The sequence below is a fragment of the Heliconius melpomene genome, chromosome 7 (genome assembly GCF_056956725.1).
Source record: "Heliconius melpomene rosina isolate 202511_hmr_F chromosome 7, ASM5695672v1, whole genome shotgun sequence".
In the NCBI taxonomy this organism is placed as follows: domain Eukaryota; kingdom Metazoa; phylum Arthropoda; class Insecta; order Lepidoptera; family Nymphalidae; genus Heliconius; species Heliconius melpomene.
In genome coordinates this window covers 993,540-1,018,224 of record NC_140395.1, presented here as the reverse complement: position 1 = coordinate 1,018,224, position 24,685 = coordinate 993,540, and the positions used below count along the sequence as shown (strand labels likewise).

The following is a 24,685-nucleotide window of genomic DNA, read 5'->3' as shown; positions in this document are numbered from 1 at the left end:
CTATACAAACAAACATTTTTTGTTATTATAATAATAACATAAATAATCTATATATATAAAAGGACTTGTCCTCACTGACTGAGGTAAGACGCACGCACAGCCGTAACCGCTGATAGAAGAAACGTGAAATTTGGACAGATGTTTACTTTTGTAATCTGGACATCCACTAAGAAGGGATTTTGAAAAATTTTAACCCTAAAGGGGTGATATAGGGGTTGAAAGTTTGTATGGAAAAAAATTTAAATCGGCACCGATTCTTATAAAATTTGAAATTTAGATTTTTAAAAGTATTTAATTGAACACGTGTTTCATCGTTTTCAAGAATTCTCCCTCTAAGGGTGCAAATCGGGAGTTGAAAGTTTGTATGGAAAAAAAATTAAATCGGCATCGATTCTTATAAAATTAGAAATTCAGACTCTTAAAAGTATTTAATTGAACACATGTTTCATGGTATATTAGAAGCTGCGCGCGCCCGCTAGTTTATAATAAAGATACAATTAAGGTTCAGAGTGATAAAATAACCTAAGATTAAAATGATACAGAATTATTAAAAAAAACACAAAAACGATGATTTCAGTCTTTTAATAGAACCATTATAGATAAATCTAACAATACTAATCAGAAACTAACACTGAAGACACAATGAATGAAGAACAAAATCACAATACAAAATGTTAAATCTCAATTCCTATATATAAAATTGGACAGACGTTAATAGTTTTGAAGTACATCGCAGATAATTTATCATTTTATTATATTTCTTCCATATATACAAATCTTTTTTTTTTAATAAAAATAAGAAATTTTCACTACTGGCAACATTTTAAAACTTTTTTTATACAACGACTGTCATGTATTATTGTATTATAAGTCAAATGATAAAATATCAGCGAAAGTACTTGTTTCAGAAAATATTTTAAAAATTCTTAGTTGATTAAAAAAACATCTTAAACACGAACAACTACAATTTAAAAATACAAATATGGACTGTAAGAATTTAATCTAAATTTCTAAATATAAATTACAGAAGTATTAATTAAACAATAGTTTAAAAATGTACAATTCCTTTGTCTCGTAGGATTTTTTATCTTTTTTAATTAACTTAATGGTAAATAGATATAACTAAATAAACGAATAAACAGTAGCTTAACTATAAAAATTTCAATATTACTGGCAGATATCAATTGTTTTTGACAGATTTAAATTGATTTTAATATTATTATAAAAACAATGATTCAGAATTTATTTATGTATTATAATTTTTTTATTTGAGTACTACGTTCAATCTTTCTCTTTTTTCAATTAACTTTTAAATTTGAGAACAATAATCATAATTCATTATAAATGTTTATAATTATATTATCATTAAGAAACCATCAATTGAAATAGGCACAATAGTTTTAAAAATGCCTTTTTAAATAATCGATATCCACATTTTTTATTAAAAATAAAATTTAGAATTGTGCGTGAAAGAAGGAACTTTGTTTATTATATAATAATTAATATTTTACAAATTTCAAATAAATTTTAAATACATAGTACATGAGTCATAATTTTAGTTTTTAAAAAATTATATATAAAGTTGTACGCATTTTTGGACAAAGGCAAGTTGAATTTTTAGGTAAAAAAAATAATCATTGGTTGTACAAATTAGTCCTCAACAAAATATATTTGTTAAAAAAATGTTTAATCGAAACTATTAGGATAAGAGTAACACAAGTAAAATCTAATAACAATTTTTATTAAAATAACTACAAAATAAAGTTATTTCAATACATTCATCTGACAGACGGACAATTTTGTATCGAAATAAATTTATTTTTTCATATATATGTATTTTGAATATAAGGATCTAAATACACAACTAACAAATATACTAAAATGCTAAAAATATTATTTACACAATAATAGTATGTATATCGCTTTATTAGTAGATTTTGATTGTTTTTTAATAGAAGGCAAGACATCGTTTACTTATAAAAAGGCCCGTTTTAGTGTAAATTTAGCTATGTTAGAAACATTGAAGGATTGAGAAAACCAATTGATTTTGTATTTTAATTAATTAATATGCATATTTTTATGTCATATTATAAAAACTCCTACATACTCTACTTGGCACACAATTCTAAATAACTAAATCTATAAATTATTGTAATGAAATGTTATTTTTTTAATCGTTTATATTATTAAAATATAGGTAAAAATGTTAAATTGAGACTAAATAATTACTTTAAATCGACAGTTAAATAGTAATTTGGAGGAAGAATTGTAATTTAAAATAATATTGAACGAGGTACAGTCTTGTAAATCAGAGCACTATGAAGATGCCCTAACTTTGTTTTGAACAAACAGTCATAAAAATTTATATTTCTTGAAAATATGATTAATTTCAAAATATAAGCTTTTCTTAGTTTATTTGTAAGTTACTTTATAATATAGTTTTTGGGTTTCGTACCCAAAGTTAAATCGGGACTACACATCCTAGATTACTAAGACTTCGCTGTCCGTCCGTCCGTCTGTTACCAGGCTGTATATCACAAAACGTGATAATTAAACAGTTAAAATTTTCACAAATGATGCATTTTGCCGTCAGACTTTTGCAGTTATAATAACAAATACTAAAAAATTAAATATAATTAATAGAATTAAGAGATATGAAAAACATAATTCATTCGCACTTGTCTATAATTACTCTTGACTCTGTCTATGATTACTCTTTACACTGTCTATGATTACTCTTTACTCTGTCTATGATTACTCTTGACTCTGTCTATGATTACTATAGACAGACTGAAGAGTGAAAGAATCGAGTAAAAGATTTATATGCATGTATTATGCATATACACCTTATTTCTATAATTCTTCCTGTCTTAGCGCCAAATATAGAGTTTACACTGAACTGAAAATTGTTCTACTCAAACTTTAAATTTTTAAAATGAATACTTTTTAAATATACGGATTTCGTTATATTATAAATTTTATTGAGATGCAATTATACAGCCAAATAATACTACTAAAAATAATTTGTATCACGATCGTGTCGTCTCTTTCGCACTAATCAAAAATATTCGATGTCTATCTCGGTCTTTCTGAAGCGAAAAACTTAGAAGATCTAATACACCATTTTAGCAATTACAATAGGAATTTTTAGTATATTATAATAATAAAAATTATTGAGTATTTTAGAATCTCGATTTTTATAATTCAGTAAAGTAGAGAGCAATATTAATTCAAAAAAGTCATAATGTCACATTAACGCCATTCGATTGTCAAAACGACAGCTCACTTGTCATAATGACAGATTACATTATTAACAATTAAAAAATTCCACCTTCTGCTAAATCTACAATTTTTAAAACTTTATATACACATTCGAAGACGAAATTTGGACTACATTTAAATTAGGTACAGTCAGCAAAATATTTTAATTAAATTTTATAAATATTATTGAAAACCAAAATTTTTGCGTAAATAAAAAAATATTTATCATTTCATTCACATCAACCATAAACACAAATATTTTATACACAGCTTCACGCTGTGTCCTTTACAAAAGAGGTCGGCAGAGGGAACGGAGTGGGCAACGCAATGTTCAAACAGTGGGCACTGTTCAGACATACCGTTCCCCACTCATCAAACATTTTTCGAGGCCTTGTCTTGTTGCCAGAGCAAGGAAATTAAAATAATTTATTTTCTCAAGTGAGAATCGTATTCACAACTATCGCAGTTATAATCAAACACTGAATCACTATTTGACGACTTTCCCAGAATACCTTATGTTAAAAAAAAACTCTGAATAATTTGCAATATGTTGCTGACCGTACCAACATTTCGAGGTTCCGTAGTAAAATTGAAAAATACCACAGTGTCGAAAGCTCGCTAATTCGAATTATTTATAAACGATCAGTTAATTATAATAAGACTCTTATTATCGCTTTTATTTGTCACCCTAAAATACTACATTGCCAGTATATGTAAATTTAATTATTACCTGTGACAAGTGTCATACAACTGTCTTCTATTGACAGTTTCACGTATTTTGTTCTTTAATTGTGGCATATACATATATATACTTGTCAAATATATATTACTTTGACAAGTGTTATACAATTGCCATTTTGACATTTCCAACATTTAATCTGTCACTTGTTTCTCAGAGCCACTCTGCCATCCCGAGTCCATAGTATTTGTATCGCTGTAGCAATGATGATGGTTAGTTTTTAAAATCTCATCTTTTTCACGAACCGTTTCATATTGAGAGTCGGGCGCCAAGCATTTTGACACTTCCGGTTCATTAGAATATACCGTTTCCGGTTTAATATTTCTGTCATCGTCTGACAATAAAGATTCTTCCGTATTTGGCGACAGCGGTGATAAATTTGGGGTAAAGAAATCTTTATTCGAATCCGAACTTGACTGTCGCGGATTTTCTTTTATATTCTTAGGACTAGTGCGTGTCATACGTAATGGTGTTACGTGACGCATTTTAGGACTACCTTCTATTCTTATACTTGAATTTAATTCCGACATTCTGCGATCATCGAATCTTTCACTGCGAGATTCATTTGCTCTTTCTCGTTCACTCATTCGGTCTATCCTTGAATCATTTAAGCGATCGCTCAAACGTTCATTCCGCTCATTAAGTCGGTCTCTAGAATCATTCATTCTATCTCTTGGATCACTACGATCTGAATCATTCAATCTATCGACTCTTGAATCATTCAATCTATCACTTCTTGAATCATTTAATCTTTCCACTCTTGAATCATTTAATCGCTCAACTCTTGAATCATTTATTCGATCAACTCTAGAATCATTCAATCGTTCAACTCTTGAATCATTCAATCGTTCAACTCTTGAATCATTCAATCTATCAACTCTAGAATCATTTAACCGATCTCGTGAATCATTCACTCGTGCCTCACGCGATTCATTAATTCTATCACTCATTCTTATTTCGTTCATTCTTTCAATTCTCATCGAATTGTTCAAATGTTCGATCTGTTGTTCTGTTAATCGTACGGAATTATTAAAATCCCTTATTTTTTCTTGTTTTATGTGTTTTTCCGTGTTTTTCGGTCGTCTTTTTGAACCGACTTGTGGTTGAGGTCGTTGTTGACGTGTTAATGTGAATGATGTGTCCGATTCAGATGTTGATTCTGGATGATTCTCTATAGTGCCGACTAAAGCTGACATATTATTTGCATTTACACAGCAGTCCGCCTGGAAATAATGTAATTTTGTATTAATTTAATAAAATATCAAAGAATCGTTAAATGTTATGCCACTTCACTATTTTGACAGTAGCCAGTTGGAAGTTTAATTGTAAAAGGCTATGGGTTCGATCTGTACTCGGAACGAGCGCAGCGTTGAGTTTCACAACTAAACTTCATATCTCGGCTCCGTCGGTAATAGAAGAACAGGATTTACGGGAATAGCTTTAAAAATACTCACATTACAACAACTCGATACATCAGCGAAATACACTTCAGATTCTGTATTTTGATTCACACCACGACAGTCTTGTATTGAAGATCTGTTAAAACACAAAAAAATTAGGGAATAAGTACTTGAGGCCGTCGTTCCGCAGTGGAATAGCGTAAACGGAATGGTTGTGAACTTATTCCCTCTAGGGAATTTTCATTTATTTTTATATAGTAACAAGACAAAGCGTGAAATGTCAATGGAGTTTAGCCATGCAACGTCTCGAAAATGGGGAATGGTGTCTCATCTTAACGCTAAGTTCCCGTTGCCAAGCCTGCTATATGTAGGATATAGCAGGAAAAAATAAAGTTTTATTATTATTATTTGTAAGTATAAGCACTTTTACCTGACAGGCGAATGTTTATCGTTTTGAAAACCCAAATTTTCTTTACCCAATTTCGGACAAGACTCGCTGTTTTGATCTAAAACAAAACAAAAAATAAATAATAGGAACCTTATAAAAATAACAAAAATTCCTTATATGGTTTTTGCACAAAATAATTTAAGAGTAAGGAATTTGACTTTTCTAACAAAGACAAATTCAAATTTTATTTGAAATAAGAAATTTAATACTCAATTTTTTTATATCTAATAAATTAGCACCACCGATTTTATTTTTTACTTTATTTACTTTCATTTAAATGAAAAAATAATAATAATAACAATACCTTTACAAGCAGTTTTTTGATGTAAACACTCAATAGCAACATCTTCCCTACAATCTCGATGTAAATTTCCCGAACTAACTCCAAGCCTTTGACATCCTCTATATGGGACTAAATGACCGCGTAAAGTGTTAAATCTTTCCAAATTAACATCCTGTTCGTTTGGGTACATATGATTCATTTCTTGATTCATCCTATTCAAGTCCGGATTTAATCGAGGCAAGTCCGGGTTTAACCGAGTCAAGTCTTGATTCATTCTTGATTCTTGATTGATTCTGTTGATTTCTGGTATGTTTTGCATTTGTATGAAGTTTCTAGAACACGCGTGTTGTAATGTTTCATGTTGTATTGAATTTCGATGATCGATGTGGTGATGATGAAGTAAGGTGGCGGCTGCTGGATCTTGATGATGGAGGTGATGACTAAAAAAGGGAAAAAATATATAAGGAAATTAAGTATTCAATATTAATATTACAAATTGTATAATAATTATTTAAGGGAGAATGTATACTATACATTGTACATTGAAAAGGATTGTGAAAAGAAAAAAATATTATTATGACTTTTATAAGGGCCTAAAAATTGTGAAATCATAGTTTCAAAACAAAATACACAAAAAAAGATAATATAAATATATATACTTTTTTAATTGTGTTGTTTTCAACAAAAATATTTGCAAATTAATTATAATCATAGAATAAAACTGATTCACAATTCACATTTTTTTAAATATGGAAAAAAATACTTTAACCTACCGGCTACCATTTCTCCCTTGAGGACTATAAGGGGGAGGAGGTCCCCACACTCCTGTCTGCGCATCAAAACTCCCGCTGGTTTCCCCAAAACCCTCTTGAAATCCGGGACTAAAACTAGTACTTTGTCCAAAATTAGTACCACCTGGGTACTGATTTTGACTAAAATTACCCACGTTTTGGGAAAAATCTGAACTTTGGGGATAATTACTAGGATTTTGAGGAAAATTGACAGGATTTTGGGGAAAGTTGGCGGGATTTTGGGGAAAATTGGGATTTTGACGGGGGAATTGGTTAAAATTTGCAGGGTAATTTCGTTCGTCGTAAGATTGTCCCGGATTTGGATTTTGTTCAGTTTCGCAAAATCCGTAAGCGCTGTCCCCGGATTGTGGTACACCACTCATTCTGCATCGGGAACTAAAAAATATTTTGATATAAGTTTTTTTTTTCTCCACGCTGTATCCTTCATAAAGCATAAGCAGAGATAACCTACTACCCCACTTTCCGTACAATTTTCGACATCGCGTGTTGAGCGGCGAAACTCAACGCCGCCTTTTATTGTGGTAACAGAGCGAGCAAACGCAAAATTAATTCCCTAAACGCTGTGCCGTTGTGATGTGGTGCGTGTTAAAATCCATCACTAATCACGCAATATCCAAAAACATTGCGGGAAGTGGGGAACTAAATGTTAACATTAACAATAGTTTGCGCACACTCAGCCTGCATATTGCAGGATACATCGTAAAGATTTACAAAAAACTATACAAACAAACATTTTTTGTTATTATAATAATAACATAAATAATCTATATATATAAAAGGACTTGTCCTCACTGACTGAGGTAAGACGCACGCACAGCCGTAACCGCTGATAGAAGAAACGTGAAATTTGGACAGATGTTTACTTTTGTAATCTGGACATCCACTAAGAAGGGATTTTGAAAAATTTTAACCCTAAAGGGGTGATATAGGGGTTGAAAGTTTGTATGGAAAAAAATTTAAATCGGCACCGATTCTTATAAAATTTGAAATTTAGATTTTTAAAAGTATTTAATTGAACACGTGTTTCATCGTTTTCAAGAATTCTCCCTCTAAGGGTGCAAATCGGGAGTTGAAAGTTTGTATGGAAAAAAAATTAAATCGGCATCGATTCTTATAAAATTAGAAATTCAGACTCTTAAAAGTATTTAATTGAACACATGTTTCATGGTATATTAGAAGCTGCGCGCGCCCGCTAGTTTATAATAAAGATACAATTAAGGTTCAGAGTGATAAAATAACCTAAGATTAAAATGATACAGAATTATTAAAAAAAACACAAAAACGATGATTTCAGTCTTTTAATAGAACCATTATAGATAAATCTAACAATACTAATCAGAAACTAACACTGAAGACACAATGAATGAAGAACAAAATCACAATACAAAATGTTAAATCTCAATTCCTATATATAAAATTGGACAGACGTTAATAGTTTTGAAGTACATCGCAGATAATTTATCATTTTATTATATTTCTTCCATATATACAAATCTTTTTTTTTTAATAAAAATAAGAAATTTTCACTACTGGCAACATTTTAAAACTTTTTTTATACAACGACTGTCATGTATTATTGTATTATAAGTCAAATGATAAAATATCAGCGAAAGTACTTGTTTCAGAAAATATTTTAAAAATTCTTAGTCGATTAAAAAAACATCTTAAACACGAACAACTACAATTTAAAAATACAAATATGGACTGTAAGAATTTAATCTAAATTTCTAAATATAAATTACAGAAGTATTAATTAAACAATAGTTTAAAAATGTACAATTCCTTTGTCTCGTAGGATTTTTTATCTTTTTTAATTAACTTAATGGTAAATAGATATAACTAAATAAACGAATAAACAGTAGCTTAACTATAAAAATTTCAATATTACTGGCAGATATCAATTGTTTTTGACAGATTTAAATTGATTTTAATATTATTATAAAAACAATGATTCAGAATTTATTTATGTATTATAATTTTTTTATTTGAGTACTACGTTCAATCTTTCTCTTTTTTCAATTAACTTTTAAATTTGAGAACAATAATCATAATTCATTATAAATGTTTATAATTATATTATCATTAAGAAACCATCAATTGAAATAGGCACAATAGTTTTAAAAATGCCTTTTTAAATAATCGATATCCACATTTTTTATTAAAAATAAAATTTAGAATTGTGCGTGAAAGAAGGAACTTTGTTTATTATATAATAATTAATATTTTACAAATTTCAAATAAATTTTAAATACATAGTACATGAGTCATAATTTTAGTTTTTAAAAAATTATATATAAAGTTGTACGCATTTTTGGACAAAGGCAAGTTGAATTTTTAGGTAAAAAAAATAATCATTGGTTGTACAAATTAGTCCTCAACAAAATATATTTGTTAAAAAAATGTTTAATCGAAACTATTAGGATAAGAGTAACACAAGTAAAATCTAATAACAATTTTTATTAAAATAACTACAAAATAAAGTTATTTCAATACATTCATCTGACAGACGGACAATTTTGTATCGAAATAAATTTATTTTTTCATATATATGTATTTTGAATATAAGGATCTAAATACACAACTAACAAATATACTAAAATGCTAAAAATATTATTTACACAATAATAGTATGTATATCGCTTTATTAGTAGATTTTGATTGTTTTTTAATAGAAGGCAAGACATCGTTTACTTATAAAAAGGCCCGTTTTAGTGTAAATTTAGCTATGTTAGAAACATTGAAGGATTGAGAAAACCAATTGATTTTGTATTTTAATTAATTAATATGCATATTTTTATGTCATATTATAAAAACTCCTACATACTCTACTTGGCACACAATTCTAAATAACTAAATCTATAAATTATTGTAATGAAATGTTATTTTTTTAATCGTTTATATTATTAAAATATAGGTAAAAATGTTAAATTGAGACTAAATAATTACTTTAAATCGACAGTTAAATAGTAATTTGGAGGAAGAATTGTAATTTAAAATAATATTGAACGAGGTACAGTCTTGTAAATCAGAGCACTATGAAGATGCCCTAACTTTGTTTTGAACAAACAGTCATAAAAATTTATATTTCTTGAAAATATGATTAATTTCAAAATATAAGCTTTTCTTAGTTTATTTGTAAGTTACTTTATAATATAGTTTTTGGGTTTCGTACCCAAAGTTAAATCGGGACTACACATCCTAGATTACTAAGACTTCGCTGTCCGTCCGTCCGTCTGTTACCAGGCTGTATATCACAAAACGTGATAATTAAACAGTTAAAATTTTCACAAATGATGCATTTTGCCGTCAGACTTTTGCAGTTATAATAACAAATACTAAAAAATTAAATATAATTAATAGAATTAAGAGATATGAAAAACATAATTCATTCGCACTTGTCTATAATTACTCTTGACTCTGTCTATGATTACTCTTTACACTGTCTATGATTACTCTTTACTCTGTCTATGATTACTCTTGACTCTGTCTATGATTACTATAGACAGACTGAAGAGTGAAAGAATCGAGTAAAAGATTTATATGCATGTATTATGCATATACACCTTATTTCTATAATTCTTCCTGTCTTAGCGCCAAATATAGAGTTTACACTGAACTGAAAATTGTTCTACTCAAACTTTAAATTTTTAAAATGAATACTTTTTAAATATACGGATTTCGTTATATTATAAATTTTATTGAGATGCAATTATACAGCCAAATAATACTACTAAAAATAATTTGTATCACGATCGTGTCGTCTCTTTCGCACTAATCAAAAATATTCGATGTCTATCTCGGTCTTTCTGAAGCGAAAAACTTAGAAGATCTAATACACCATTTTAGCAATTACAATAGGAATTTTTAGTATATTATAATAATAAAAATTATTGAGTATTTTAGAATCTCGATTTTTATAATTCAGTAAAGTAGAGAGCAATATTAATTCAAAAAAGTCATAATGTCACATTAACGCCATTCGATTGTCAAAACGACAGCTCACTTGTCATAATGACAGATTACATTATTAACAATTAAAAAATTCCACCTTCTGCTAAATCTACAATTTTTAAAACTTTATATACACATTCGAAGACGAAATTTGGACTACATTTAAATTAGGTACAGTCAGCAAAATATTTTAATTAAATTTTATAAATATTATTGAAAACCAAAATTTTTGCGTAAATAAAAAAATATTTATCATTTCATTCACATCAACCATAAACACAAATATTTTATACACAGCTTCACGCTGTGTCCTTTACAAAAGAGGTCGGCAGAGGGAACGGAGTGGGCAACGCAATGTTCAAACAGTGGGCACTGTTCAGACATACCGTTCCCCACTCATCAAACATTTTTCGAGGCCTTGTCTTGTTGCCAGAGCAAGGAAATTAAAATAATTTATTTTCTCAAGTGAGAATCGTATTCACAACTATCGCAGTTATAATCAAACACTGAATCACTATTTGACGACTTTCCCAGAATACCTTATGTTAAAAAAAAACTCTGAATAATTTGCAATATGTTGCTGACCGTACCAACATTTCGAGGTTCCGTAGTAAAATTGAAAAATACCACAGTGTCGAAAGCTCGCTAATTCGAATTATTTATAAACGATCAGTTAATTATAATAAGACTCTTATTATCGCTTTTATTTGTCACCCTAAAATACTACATTGCCAGTATATGTAAATTTAATTATTACCTGTGACAAGTGTCATACAACTGTCTTCTATTGACAGTTTCACGTATTTTGTTCTTTAATTGTGGCATATACATATATATACTTGTCAAATATATATTACTTTGACAAGTGTTATACAATTGCCATTTTGACATTTCCAACATTTAATCTGTCACTTGTTTCTCAGAGCCACTCTGCCATCCCGAGTCCATAGTATTTGTATCGCTGTAGCAATGATGATGGTTAGTTTTTAAAATCTCATCTTTTTCACGAACCGTTTCATATTGAGAGTCGGGCGCCAAGCATTTTGACACTTCCGGTTCATTAGAATATACCGTTTCCGGTTTAATATTTCTGTCATCGTCTGACAATAAAGATTCTTCCGTATTTGGCGACAGCGGTGATAAATTTGGGGTAAAGAAATCTTTATTCGAATCCGAACTTGACTGTCGCGGATTTTCTTTTATATTCTTAGGACTAGTGCGTGTCATACGTAATGGTGTTACGTGACGCATTTTAGGACTACCTTCTATTCTTATACTTGAATTTAATTCCGACATTCTGCGATCATCGAATCTTTCACTGCGAGATTCATTTGCTCTTTCTCGTTCACTCATTCGGTCTATCCTTGAATCATTTAAGCGATCGCTCAAACGTTCATTCCGCTCATTAAGTCGGTCTCTAGAATCATTCATTCTATCTCTTGGATCACTACGATCTGAATCATTCAATCTATCGACTCTTGAATCATTCAATCTATCACTTCTTGAATCATTTAATCTTTCCACTCTTGAATCATTTAATCGCTCAACTCTTGAATCATTTATTCGATCAACTCTAGAATCATTCAATCGTTCAACTCTTGAATCATTCAATCGTTCAACTCTTGAATCATTCAATCTATCAACTCTAGAATCATTTAACCGATCTCGTGAATCATTCACTCGTGCCTCACGCGATTCATTAATTCTATCACTCATTCTTATTTCGTTCATTCTTTCAATTCTCATCGAATTGTTCAAATGTTCGATCTGTTGTTCTGTTAATCGTACGGAATTATTAAAATCCCTTATTTTTTCTTGTTTTATGTGTTTTTCCGTGTTTTTCGGTCGTCTTTTTGAACCGACTTGTGGTTGAGGTCGTTGTTGACGTGTTAATGTGAATGATGTGTCCGATTCAGATGTTGATTCTGGATGATTCTCTATAGTGCCGACTAAAGCTGACATATTATTTGCATTTACACAGCAGTCCGCCTGGAAATAATGTAATTTTGTATTAATTTAATAAAATATCAAAGAATCGTTAAATGTTATGCCACTTCACTATTTTGACAGTAGCCAGTTGGAAGTTTAATTGTAAAAGGCTATGGGTTCGATCTGTACTCGGAACGAGCGCAGCGTTGAGTTTCACAACTAAACTTCATATCTCGGCTCCGTCGGTAATAGAAGAACAGGATTTACGGGAATAGCTTTAAAAATACTCACATTAAAACAACTCGATACATCAGCGAAATACACTTCAGATTCTGTATTTTGATTCACACCACGACAGTCTTGTATTGAAGATCTGTTAAAACACAAAAAAATTAGGGAATAAGTACTTGAGGCCGTCGTTCCGCAGTGGAATAGCGTAAACGGAATGGTTGTGAACTTATTCCCTCTAGGGAATTTTCATTTATTTTTATATAGTAACAAGACAAAGCGTGAAATGTCAATGGAGTTCAGCCATGCAACGTCTCGAAAATGGGGAATGGTGTCTCATCTTAACGCTAAGTTCCCGTTGCCAAGCCTGCTATATGTAGGATATAGCAGGAAAAAATAAAGTTTTATTATTATTATTTGTAAGTATAAGCACTTTTACCTGACAGGCGAATGTTTATCGTTTTGAAAACCCAAATTTTCTTTACCCAATTTCGGACAAGACTCGCTGTTTTGATCTAAAACAAAACAAAAAATAAATAATAGGAACCTTATAAAAATAACAAAAATTCCTTATATGGTTTTTGCACAAAATAATTTAAGAGTAAGGAATTTGACTTTTCTAACAAAGACAAATTCAAATTTTATTTGAAATAAGAAATTTAATACTCAATTTTTTTATATCTAATAAATTAGCACCACCGATTTTATTTTTTACTTTATTTACTTTCATTTAAATGAAAAAATAATAATAATAACAATACCTTTACAAGCAGTTTTTTGATGTAAACACTCAATAGCAACATCTTCCCTACAATCTCGATGTAAATTTCCCGAACTAACTCCAAGCCTTTGACATCCTCTATATGGGACTAAATGACCGCGTAAAGTGTTAAATCTTTCCAAATTAACATCCTGTTCGTTTGGGTACATATGATTCATTTCTTGATTCATCCTATTCAAGTCCGGATTTAATCGAGGCAAGTCCGGGTTTAACCGAGTCAAGTCTTGATTCATTCTTGATTCTTGATTGATTCTGTTGATTTCTGGTATGTTTTGCATTTGTATGAAGTTTCTAGAACACGCGTGTTGTAATGTTTCATGTTGTATTGAATTTCGATGATCGATGTGGTGATGATGAAGTAAGGTGGCGGCTGCTGGATCTTGATGATGGAGGTGATGACTAAAAAAGGGAAAAAATATATAAGGAAATTAAGTATTCAATATTAATATTACAAATTGTATAATAATTATTTAAGGGAGAATGTATACTATACATTGTACATTGAAAAGGATTGTGAAAAGAAAAAAATATTATTATGACTTTTATAAGGGCCTAAAAATTGTGAAATCATAGTTTCAAAACAAAATACACAAAAAAAGATAATATAAATATATATACTTTTTTAATTGTGTTGTTTTCAACAAAAATATTTGCAAATTAATTATAATCATAGAATAAAACTGATTCACAATTCACATTTTTTTAAATATGGAAAAAAATACTTTAACCTACCGGCTACCATTTCTCCCTTGAGGACTATAAGGGGGAGGAGGTCCCCACACTCCTGTCTGCGCATCAAAACTCCCGCTGGTTTCCCCAAAACCCTCTTGAAATCCGGGACTAAAACTAGTACTTTGTCCAAAATTAGTACCACCTGGGTACTGATTTTGACTAAAATTACCCACGTTTTGGGAAAAATCTGAACTTTGGGGATAATTACTAGGATTTTGAGGAAAATTGACAGGATTTTGGGGAAAGTTGGCGGGATTTTGGGGAAAATTGGGATTTTGACGGGGGAATTGGTTAAAATTTGCAGGGTAATTTCGTTCGTCGTAAGATTGTCCCGGATTTGGATTTTGTTCAGTTTCGCAAAATCCGTAAGCGCTGTCCCCGGATTGTGGTACACCACTCATTCTGCATCGGGAACTAAAAAATATTTTGATATAAGTTTTTTTTTTCTCCACGCTGTATCCTTCATAAAGCATAAGCAGAGATAACCTACTACCCCACTTTCCGTACAATTTTCGACATCGCGTGTTGAGCGGCGAAACTCAACGCCGCCTTTTATTGTGGTAACAGAGCGAGCAAACGCAAAATTAATTCCCTAAACGCTGTGCCGTTGTGATGTGGTGCGTGTTAAAATCCATCACTAATCACGCAATATCCAAAAACATTGCGGGAAGTGGGGAACTAAATGTTAACATTAACAATAGTTTGCGCACACTCAGCCTGCATATTGCAGGATACATCGTAAAGATTTACAAAAAACTATACAAACAAACATTTTTTGTTATTATAATAATAACATAAATAATCTATATATATAAAAGGACTTGTCCTCACTGACTGAGGTAAGACGCACGCACAGCCGTAACCGCTGATAGAAGAAACGTGAAATTTGGACAGATGTTTACTTTTGTAATCTGGACATCCACTAAGAAGGGATTTTGAAAAATTTTAACCCTAAAGGGGTGATATAGGGGTTGAAAGTTTGTATGGAAAAAAATTTAAATCGGCACCGATTCTTATAAAATTTGAAATTTAGATTTTTAAAAGTATTTAATTGAACACGTGTTTCATCGTTTTCAAGAATTCTCCCTCTAAGGGTGCAAATCGGGAGTTGAAAGTTTGTATGGAAAAAAAATTAAATCGGCATCGATTCTTATAAAATTAGAAATTCAGACTCTTAAAAGTATTTAATTGAACACATGTTTCATGGTATATTAGAAGCTGCGCGCGCCCGCTAGTTTATAATAAAGATACAATTAAGGTTCAGAGTGATAAAATAACCTAAGATTAAAATGATACAGAATTATTAAAAAAAACACAAAAACGATGATTTCAGTCTTTTAATAGAACCATTATAGATAAATCTAACAATACTAATCAGAAACTAACACTGAAGACACAATGAATGAAGAACAAAATCACAATACAAAATGTTAAATCTCAATTCCTATATATAAAATTGGACAGACGTTAATAGTTTTGAAGTACATCGCAGATAATTTATCATTTTATTATATTTCTTCCATATATACAAATCTTTTTTTTTTAATAAAAATAAGAAATTTTCACTACTGGCAACATTTTAAAACTTTTTTTATACAACGACTGTCATGTATTATTGTATTATAAGTCAAATGATAAAATATCAGCGAAAGTACTTGTTTCAGAAAATATTTTAAAAATTCTTAGTCGATTAAAAAAACATCTTAAACACGAACAACTACAATTTAAAAATACAAATATGGACTGTAAGAATTTAATCTAAATTTCTAAATATAAATTACAGAAGTATTAATTAAACAATAGTTTAAAAATGTACAATTCCTTTGTCTCGTAGGATTTTTTATCTTTTTTAATTAACTTAATGGTAAATAGATATAACTAAATAAACGAATAAACAGTAGCTTAACTATAAAAATTTCAATATTACTGGCAGATATCAATTGTTTTTGACAGATTTAAATTGATTTTAATATTATTATAAAAACAATGATTCAGAATTTATTTATGTATTATAATTTTTTTATTTGAGTACTACGTTCAATCTTTCTCTTTTTTCAATTAACTTTTAAATTTGAGAACAATAATCATAATTCATTATAAATGTTTATAATTATATTATCATTAAGAAACCATCAATTGAAATAGGCACAATAGTTTTAAAAATGCCTTTTTAAATAATCGATATCCACATTTTTTATTAAAAATAAAATTTAGAATTGTGCGTGAAAGAAGGAACTTTGTTTATTATATAATAATTAATATTTTACAAATTTCAAATAAATTTTAAATACATAGTACATGAGTCATAATTTTAGTTTTTAAAAAATTATATATAAAGTTGTACGCATTTTTGGACAAAGGCAAGTTGAATTTTTAGGTAAAAAAAATAATCATTGGTTGTACAAATTAGTCCTCAACAAAATATATTTGTTAAAAAAATGTTTAATCGAAACTATTAGGATAAGAGTAACACAAGTAAAATCTAATAACAATTTTTATTAAAATAACTACAAAATAAAGTTATTTCAATACATTCATCTGACAGACGGACAATTTTGTATCGAAATAAATTTATTTTTTCATATATATGTATTTTGAATATAAGGATCTAAATACACAACTAACAAATATACTAAAATGCTAAAAATATTATTTACACAATAATAGTATGTATATCGCTTTATTAGTAGATTTTGATTGTTTTTTAATAGAAGGCAAGACATCGTTTACTTATAAAAAGGCCCGTTTTAGTGTAAATTTAGCTATGTTAGAAACATTGAAGGATTGAGAAAACCAATTGATTTTGTATTTTAATTAATTAATATGCATATTTTTATGTCATATTATAAAAACTCCTACATACTCTACTTGGCACACAATTCTAAATAACTAAATCTATAAATTATTGTAATGAAATGTTATTTTTTTAATCGTTTATATTATTAAAATATAGGTAAAAATGTTAAATTGAGACTAAATAATTACTTTAAATCGACAGTTAAATAGTAATTTGGAGGAAGAATTGTAATTTAAAATAATATTGAACGAGGTACAGTCTTGTAAATCAGAGCACTATGAAGATGCCCTAACTTTGTTTTGAACAAACAGTCATAAAAATTTATATTTCTTGAAAATATGATTAATTTCAAAATATAAGCTTTTCTTAGTTTATTTGTAAGTTACTTTATAATATAGTTTTTGGGTTTCGTACCCAAAGTTAAATCGGGACTACACATCCTAGATTACTAAGACTTCGCTGTCCGTCCGTCCGTCTGTTACCAGGCTGTATATCACAAAACGTGATAATTAAACAGTTAAAATTTTCACAAATGATGCATTTTGCCGTCAGACTTTTGCAGTTATAATAACAAATACTAAAAAATTAAATATAATTAATAGAATTAAGAGATATGAAAAACATAATTCATTCGCACTTGTCTATAATTACTCTTGACTCTGTCTATGATTACTCTTTACACTGTCTATGATTACTCTTTACTCTGTCTATGATTACTCTTGACTCTGTCTATGATTACTATAGACAGACTGAAGAGTGAAAGAATCGAGTAAAAGATTTATATGCATGTATTATGCATATACACCTTATTTCTATAATTCTTCCTGTCTTAGCGCCAAATATAGAGTTTACACTGAACTGAAAATTGTTCTACTCAAACTTTAAATTTTTAAAATGAATACTTTTTAAATATACGGATTTCGTTATATTATAAATTTTATTGAGATGCAATTATACAGCCAAATAATACTACTAAAAATAATTTGTATCACGATCGTGTCGTCTCTTTCGCACTAATCAAAAATATTCGATGTCTATCTCGGTCTTTCTGAAGCGAAAAACTTAGAAGATCTAATACACCATTTTAGCAATTACAATAGGAATTTTTAGTATATTATAATAATAAAAATTATTGAGTATTTTAGAATCTCGATTTTTATAATTCAGTAAAGTAGAGAGCAATATTAATTCAAAAAAGTCATAATGTCACATTAACGCCATTCGATTGTCAAAACGACAGCTCACTTGTCATAATGACAGATTACATTATTAACAATTAAAAAATTCCACCTTCTGCTAAATCTACAATTTTTAAAACTTTATATACACATTCGAAGACGAAATTTGGACTACATTTAAATTAGGTACAGTCAGCAAAATATTTTAATTAAATTTTATAAATATTATTGAAAACCAAAATTTTTGCGTAAATAAAAAAATATTTATCATTTCATTCACATCAACCATAAACACAAATATTTTATACACAGCTTCACGCTGTGTCCTTTACAAAAGAGGTCGGCAGAGGGAACGGAGTGGGCAACGCAATGTTCAAACAGTGGGCACTGTTCAGACATACCGTTCCCCACTCATCAAACATTTTTCGAGGCCTTGTCTTGTTGCCAGAGCAAGGAAATTAAAATAATTTATTTTCTCAAGTGAGAATCGTATTCACAACTATCGCAGTTATAATCAAACACTGAATCACTATTTGACGACTTTCCCAGAATACCTTATGTTAAAAAAAAACTCTGAATAATTTGCAATATGTTGCTGACCGTACCAACATTTCGAGGTTCCGTAGTAAAATTGAAAAATACCACAGTGTCGAAAGCTCGCTAATTCGAATTATTTATAAACGATCAGTTAATTATAATAAGACTCTTATTATCGCTTTTATTTGTCACCCTAAAATACTACATTGCCAGTATATGTAAATTTAATTATTACCTGTGACAAGTGTCATACAACTGTCTTCTATTGACAGTTTCACGTATTTTGTTCTTTAATTGTGGCATATACATATATATACTTGTCAAATATATATTACTTTGACAAGTGTTATACAATTGCCATTTTGACATTTCCAACATTTAATCTGTCACTTGTTTCTCAGAGCCACTCTGCCATCCCGAGTCCATAGTATTTGTATCGCTGTAGCAATGATGATGGTTAGTTTTTAAAATCTCATCTTTTTCACGAACCGTTTCATATTGAGAGTCGGGCGCCAAGCATTTTGACACTTCCGGTTCATTAGAATATACCGTTTCCGGTTTAATATTTCTGTCATCGTCTGACAATAAAGATTCTTCCGTATTTGGCGACAGCGGTGATAAATTTGGGGTAAAGAAATCTTTATTCGAATCCGAACTTGACTGTCGCGGATTTTCTTTTATATTCTTAGGACTAGTGCGTGTCATACGTAATGGTGTTACGTGACGCATTTTAGGACTACCTTCTATTCTTATACTTGAATTTAATTCCGACATTCTGCGATCATCGAATCTTTCACTGCGAGATTCATTTGCTCTTTCTCGTTCACTCATTCGGTCTATCCTTGAATCATTTAAGCGATCGCTCAAACGTTCATTCCGCTCATTAAGTCGGTCTCTAGAATCATTCATTCTATCTCTTGGATCACTACGATCTGAATCATTCAATCTATCGACTCTTGAATCATTCAATCTATCACTTCTTGAATCATTTAATCTTTCCACTCTTGAATCATTTAATCGCTCAACTCTTGAATCATTTATTCGATCAACTCTAGAATCATTCAATCGTTCAACTCTTGAATCATTCAATCGTTCAACTCTTGAATCATTCAATCTATCAACTCTAGAATCATTTAACCGATCTCGTGAATCATTCACTCGTGCCTCACGCGATTCATTAATTCTATCACTCATTCTTATTTCGTTCATTCTTTCAATTCTCATCGAATTGTTCAAATGTTCGATCTGTTGTTCTGTTAATCGTACGGAATTATTAAAATCCCTTATTTTTTCTTGTTTTATGTGTTTTTCCGTGTTTTTCGGTCGTCTTTTTGAACCGACTTGTGGTTGAGGTCGTTGTTGACGTGTTAATGTGAATGATGTGTCCGATTCAGATGTTGATTCTGGATGATTCTCTATAGTGCCGACTAAAGCTGACATATTATTTGCATTTACACAGCAGTCCGCCTGGAAATAATGTAATTTTGTATTAATTTAATAAAATATCAAAGAATCGTTAAATGTTATGCCACTTCACTATTTTGACAGTAGCCAGTTGGAAGTTTAATTGTAAAAGGCTATGGGTTCGATCTGTACTCGGAACGAGCGCAGCGTTGAGTTTCACAACTAAACTTCATATCTCGGCTCCGTCGGTAATAGAAGAACAGGATTTACGGGAATAGCTTTAAAAATACTCACATTACAACAACTCGATACATCAGCGAAATACACTTCAGATTCTGTATTTTGATTCACACCACGACAGTCTTGTATTGAAGATCTGTTAAAACACAAAAAAATTAGGGAATAAGTACTTGAGGCCGTCGTTCCGCAGTGGAATAGCGTAAACGGAATGGTTGTGAACTTATTCCCTCTAGGGAATTTTCATTTATTTTTATATAGTAACAAGACAAAGCGTGAAATGTCAATGGAGTTTAGCCATGCAACGTCTCGAAAATGGGGAATGGTGTCTCATCTTAACGCTAAGTTCCCGTTGCCAAGCCTGCTATATGTAGGATATAGCAGGAAAAAATAAAGTTTTATTATTATTATTTGTAAGTATAAGCACTTTTACCTGACAGGCGAATGTTTATCGTTTTGAAAACCCAAATTTTCTTTACCCAATTTCGGACAAGACTCGCTGTTTTGATCTAAAACAAAACAAAAAATAAATAATAGGAACCTTATAAAAATAACAAAAATTCCTTATATGGTTTTTGCACAAAATAATTTAAGAGTAAGGAATTTGACTTTTCTAACAAAGACAAATTCAAATTTTATTTGAAATAAGAAATTTAATACTCAATTTTTTTATATCTAATAAATTAGCACCACCGATTTTATTTTTTACTTTATTTACTTTCATTTAAATGAAAAAATAATAATAATAACAATACCTTTACAAGCAGTTTTTTGATGTAAACACTCAATAGCAACATCTTCCCTACAATCTCGATGTAAATTTCCCGAACTAACTCCAAGCCTTTGACATCCTCTATATGGGACTAAATGACCGCGTAAAGTGTTAAATCTTTCCAAATTAACATCCTGTTCGTTTGGGTACATATGATTCATTTCTTGATTCATCCTATTCAAGTCCGGATTTAATCGAGGCAAGTCCGGGTTTAACCGAGTCAAGTCTTGATTCATTCTTGATTCTTGATTGATTCTGTTGATTTCTGGTATGTTTTGCATTTGTATGAAGTTTCTAGAACACGCGTGTTGTAATGTTTCATGTTGTATTGAATTTCGATGATCGATGTGGTGATGATGAAGTAAGGTGGCGGCTGCTGGATCTTGATGATGGAGGTGATGACTAAAAAAGGGAAAAAATATATAAGGAAATTAAGTATTCAATATTAATATTACAAATTGTATAATAATTATTTAAGGGAGAATGTATACTATACATTGTACATTGAAAAGGATTGTGAAAAGAAAAAAATATTATTATGACTTTTATAAGGGCCTAAAAATTGTGAAATCATAGTTTCAAAACAAAATACACAAAAAAAGATAATATAAATATATATACTTTTTTAATTGTGTTGTTTTCAACAAAAATATTTGCAAATTAATTATAATCATAGAATAAAACTGATTCACAATTCACATTTTTTTAAATATGGAAAAAAATACTTTAACCTACCGGCTACCATTTCTCCCTTGAGGACTATAAGGGGGAGGAGGTCCCCACACTCCTGTCTGCGCATCAAAACTCCCGCTGGTTTCCCCAAAACCCTCTTGAAATCCGGGACTAAAACTAGTACTTTGTCCAAAATTAGTACCACCTGGGTACTGATTTTGACTAAAATTACCCACGTTTTGGGAAAAATCTGAACTTTGGGGATAATTACTAGGATTTTGAGGAAAATTGACAGGATTTTGGGGAAAGTTGGCGGGATTTTGGGGAAAATTGGGATTTTGACGGGGGAATTGGTTAAAATTTGCAGGGTAATTTCGTTCGTCGTAAGATTGTCCCGGATTTGGATTTTGTTCAGTTTCGCAAAATCCGTAAGCGCTGTCCCCGGATTGTGGTACACCACTCATTCTGCATCGGGAACTAAAAAATATTTTGATATAAGTTTTTTTTTTCTCCACGCTGTATCCTTCATAAAGCATAAGCAGAGATAACCTACTACCCCACTTTCCGTACAATTTTCGACATCGCGTGTTGAGCGGCGAAACTCAACGCCGCCTTTTATTGTGGTAACAGAGCGAGCAAACGCAAAATTAATTCCCTAAACGCTGTGCCGTTGTGATGTGGTGCGTGTTAAAATCCATCACTAATCACGCAATATCCAAAAACATTGCGGGAAGTGGGGAACTAAATGTTAACATTAACAATAGTTTGCGCACACTCAGCCTGCATATTGCAGGATACATCGTAAAGATTTACAAAAAACTATACAAACAAACATTTTTTGTTATTATAATAATAACATAAATAATAAAATATATAAAAAAATGATAATAAAACTCACTTTTGGCTATTTCCCCTCGGCCAAGGAAACCAACTCCACGGTGACGTTTTTCTATTGGTGCCCGGATTAGGCGAATACAAATTACCTATACGACCTGAAACAAATAAATATATAATAAAAACAATGAGGCACAAGAATGTTACTGTAAACCGGATGTGTTTAATTCCCACTCCGGGGAATCAAATATTTCATATTTGGATGGATGGATAAAATTACACTAACCAGGTGCCCAAAATCGATGTTGCAAGCTGAAGTCCCACGCGGGTTGAGTAGTATGACACTGAGCGCAACAGCTGCAGCTATTCTGGAATACATAACAAACAATCATTAACTTAATAAGTTTTTAAGGCATGAGACTAATTTCAAAACGTAACTAAAAATTATATTACTTTAAATATGATATTATTTCGATAACTAAAATTATAAATAATATCAGCTAAAAACTTAGCAATAACTTGAGAATTAAATATGAAAACTAAACCATAACCATAACTTGAAACGTAAACTTTCATATTCTTTGCCCCCCTTTCTTACTAACTTACTTATATTGTACCAATGGAAGATGGGAAGTGGGAAGCTAGTTTTAAAACATTCCGTTCCATATTTCCGCCGATTTCTGGAGATGTTACATGTTGAGTGACAAAACTCAATTCCACACTTTGGCCCGACACCAAAGAGAAGAAATGAAAAAAAAAATACAGTCGAATTGATAACCTCCTTTTCTTACAGAAGTCGGTTAAAAAATAAATATTTCATATCCTCGAGTGGGAGTGGAACCCATGACCTCTCTCTTTTACTGTGTGTTACTGCACACATCAGAAAAAATCACCAATCATTTTAATTTGCTTTGGTTATGGTTTTGCCGTAGCTGATTTACGCCTTGTGGAGGACAGGGAAAAAAAAGAAAGTAAAAATACTACCTGCCTACGATGTTCAGGTTCAAAATAATATGAGAGCTGAAAACAAACGTTATTAATAATATAAGAATATTTAAACGTAAAGTACCTGTACAGGTCTTCCAGTGGTGGCAGCGGGTTGTCCGCTCGGCGGTCTATATAACGATCTGCATCGTAATTCAAGTTGTTCCCAATACATCTTCTTACGTTCATGACTGCAAATAATAAAGAAATATGTTTTTATATAAAATTATTATTGAATATACTGAGTTTTATAGAAAAATATAAATACTGCAAGAATTGTATAAAATCTTTGAGATTGGTAAAACGAGGCGCAAGAAAAACATTCAAATTGTTTGGTATTTGAATTAAAACCGTGACACCGGTTTCTTCTCTTATAAAACGTAAGACTACATCATAATAAAACTTAAGCTTAGATGTCTTTGTCACGCTGTATTCCGCAAGTAGCAGGGTAGGCAGAAGGAACTTAGTGTAAGACAATATACTACAGTCCTCACTTTCCGCCTAATTTTCGAAAATTACATGTTTAGTGGCGGAACCTGATGCCGCGCTGAATTGATCACCAAGGAATTCATTCTACCTCGGCCAATCGAACCCAAAACTGACGCGCTTACAATCAGGCTGTTTAAGTTAAGAAGAATGATTTTTAAATAATATTCAAATATGTTATTCCCTCATTTATAATTATAACATTTTAAAACTAAAAAAA

The 24,685-nt window shown here is 30.4% G+C and overlaps 3 protein-coding genes across 5 annotated transcripts in view; all 3 read right to left on the bottom strand.

Annotated features, from left to right (window-relative positions):
• Positions 1 to 566: 566 nt before the first annotated feature.
• Positions 567 to 7,392, bottom strand: LOC146537155 (uncharacterized). Its single transcript, XM_085187896.1, has 5 exons — positions 6,905 to 7,392; positions 6,153 to 6,571; positions 5,831 to 5,906; positions 5,455 to 5,536; positions 567 to 5,223 (listed from the first exon to the last, which is right to left on the bottom strand). The coding sequence occupies exons 1-5, from the start codon at positions 7,375 to 7,377 to the stop codon at positions 4,135 to 4,137; spliced, it is 2,139 nt and encodes a 712-aa protein (XP_085044022.1). The 5' UTR covers positions 7,378 to 7,392; the 3' UTR covers positions 567 to 4,134.
• Positions 7,393 to 8,226: 834 nt separating this feature from the next.
• Positions 8,227 to 15,052, bottom strand: LOC146537154 (uncharacterized). The gene is made up of 5 exons (XM_085187899.1): positions 14,565 to 15,052; positions 13,813 to 14,231; positions 13,491 to 13,566; positions 13,115 to 13,196; positions 8,227 to 12,883 (listed from the first exon to the last, which is right to left on the bottom strand). Exons 1-5 carry the CDS (start codon positions 15,035 to 15,037, stop codon positions 11,795 to 11,797), a joined length of 2,139 nt encoding a protein of 712 aa, XP_085044025.1. The 5' UTR covers positions 15,038 to 15,052; the 3' UTR covers positions 8,227 to 11,794.
• Positions 15,053 to 15,886: 834 nt separating this feature from the next.
• The window catches only part of LOC146537152 (uncharacterized), a 32,679-nt gene continuing 23,880 nt past the window's right edge, over positions 15,887 to 24,685 (bottom strand). For all 3 annotated transcript variants that reach the window (XM_085187892.1, XM_085187893.1, XM_085187894.1), the window contains 8 exons: positions 24,065 to 24,170; positions 23,282 to 23,363; positions 23,060 to 23,153; positions 22,225 to 22,638; positions 21,473 to 21,891; positions 21,151 to 21,226; positions 20,775 to 20,856; positions 15,887 to 20,543 (listed from right to left, as the gene is read on the bottom strand). In XM_085187892.1, coding sequence (XP_085044018.1) covers positions 19,455 to 20,543; positions 20,775 to 20,856; positions 21,151 to 21,226; positions 21,473 to 21,891; positions 22,225 to 22,638; positions 23,060 to 23,153; positions 23,282 to 23,363; positions 24,065 to 24,170 — 2,362 coding nt within the window. In that variant the 3' untranslated portion in view covers positions 15,887 to 19,454. The remainder of the gene's footprint in view (positions 20,544 to 20,774; positions 20,857 to 21,150; positions 21,227 to 21,472; positions 21,892 to 22,224; positions 22,639 to 23,059; positions 23,154 to 23,281; positions 23,364 to 24,064; positions 24,171 to 24,685) is intronic.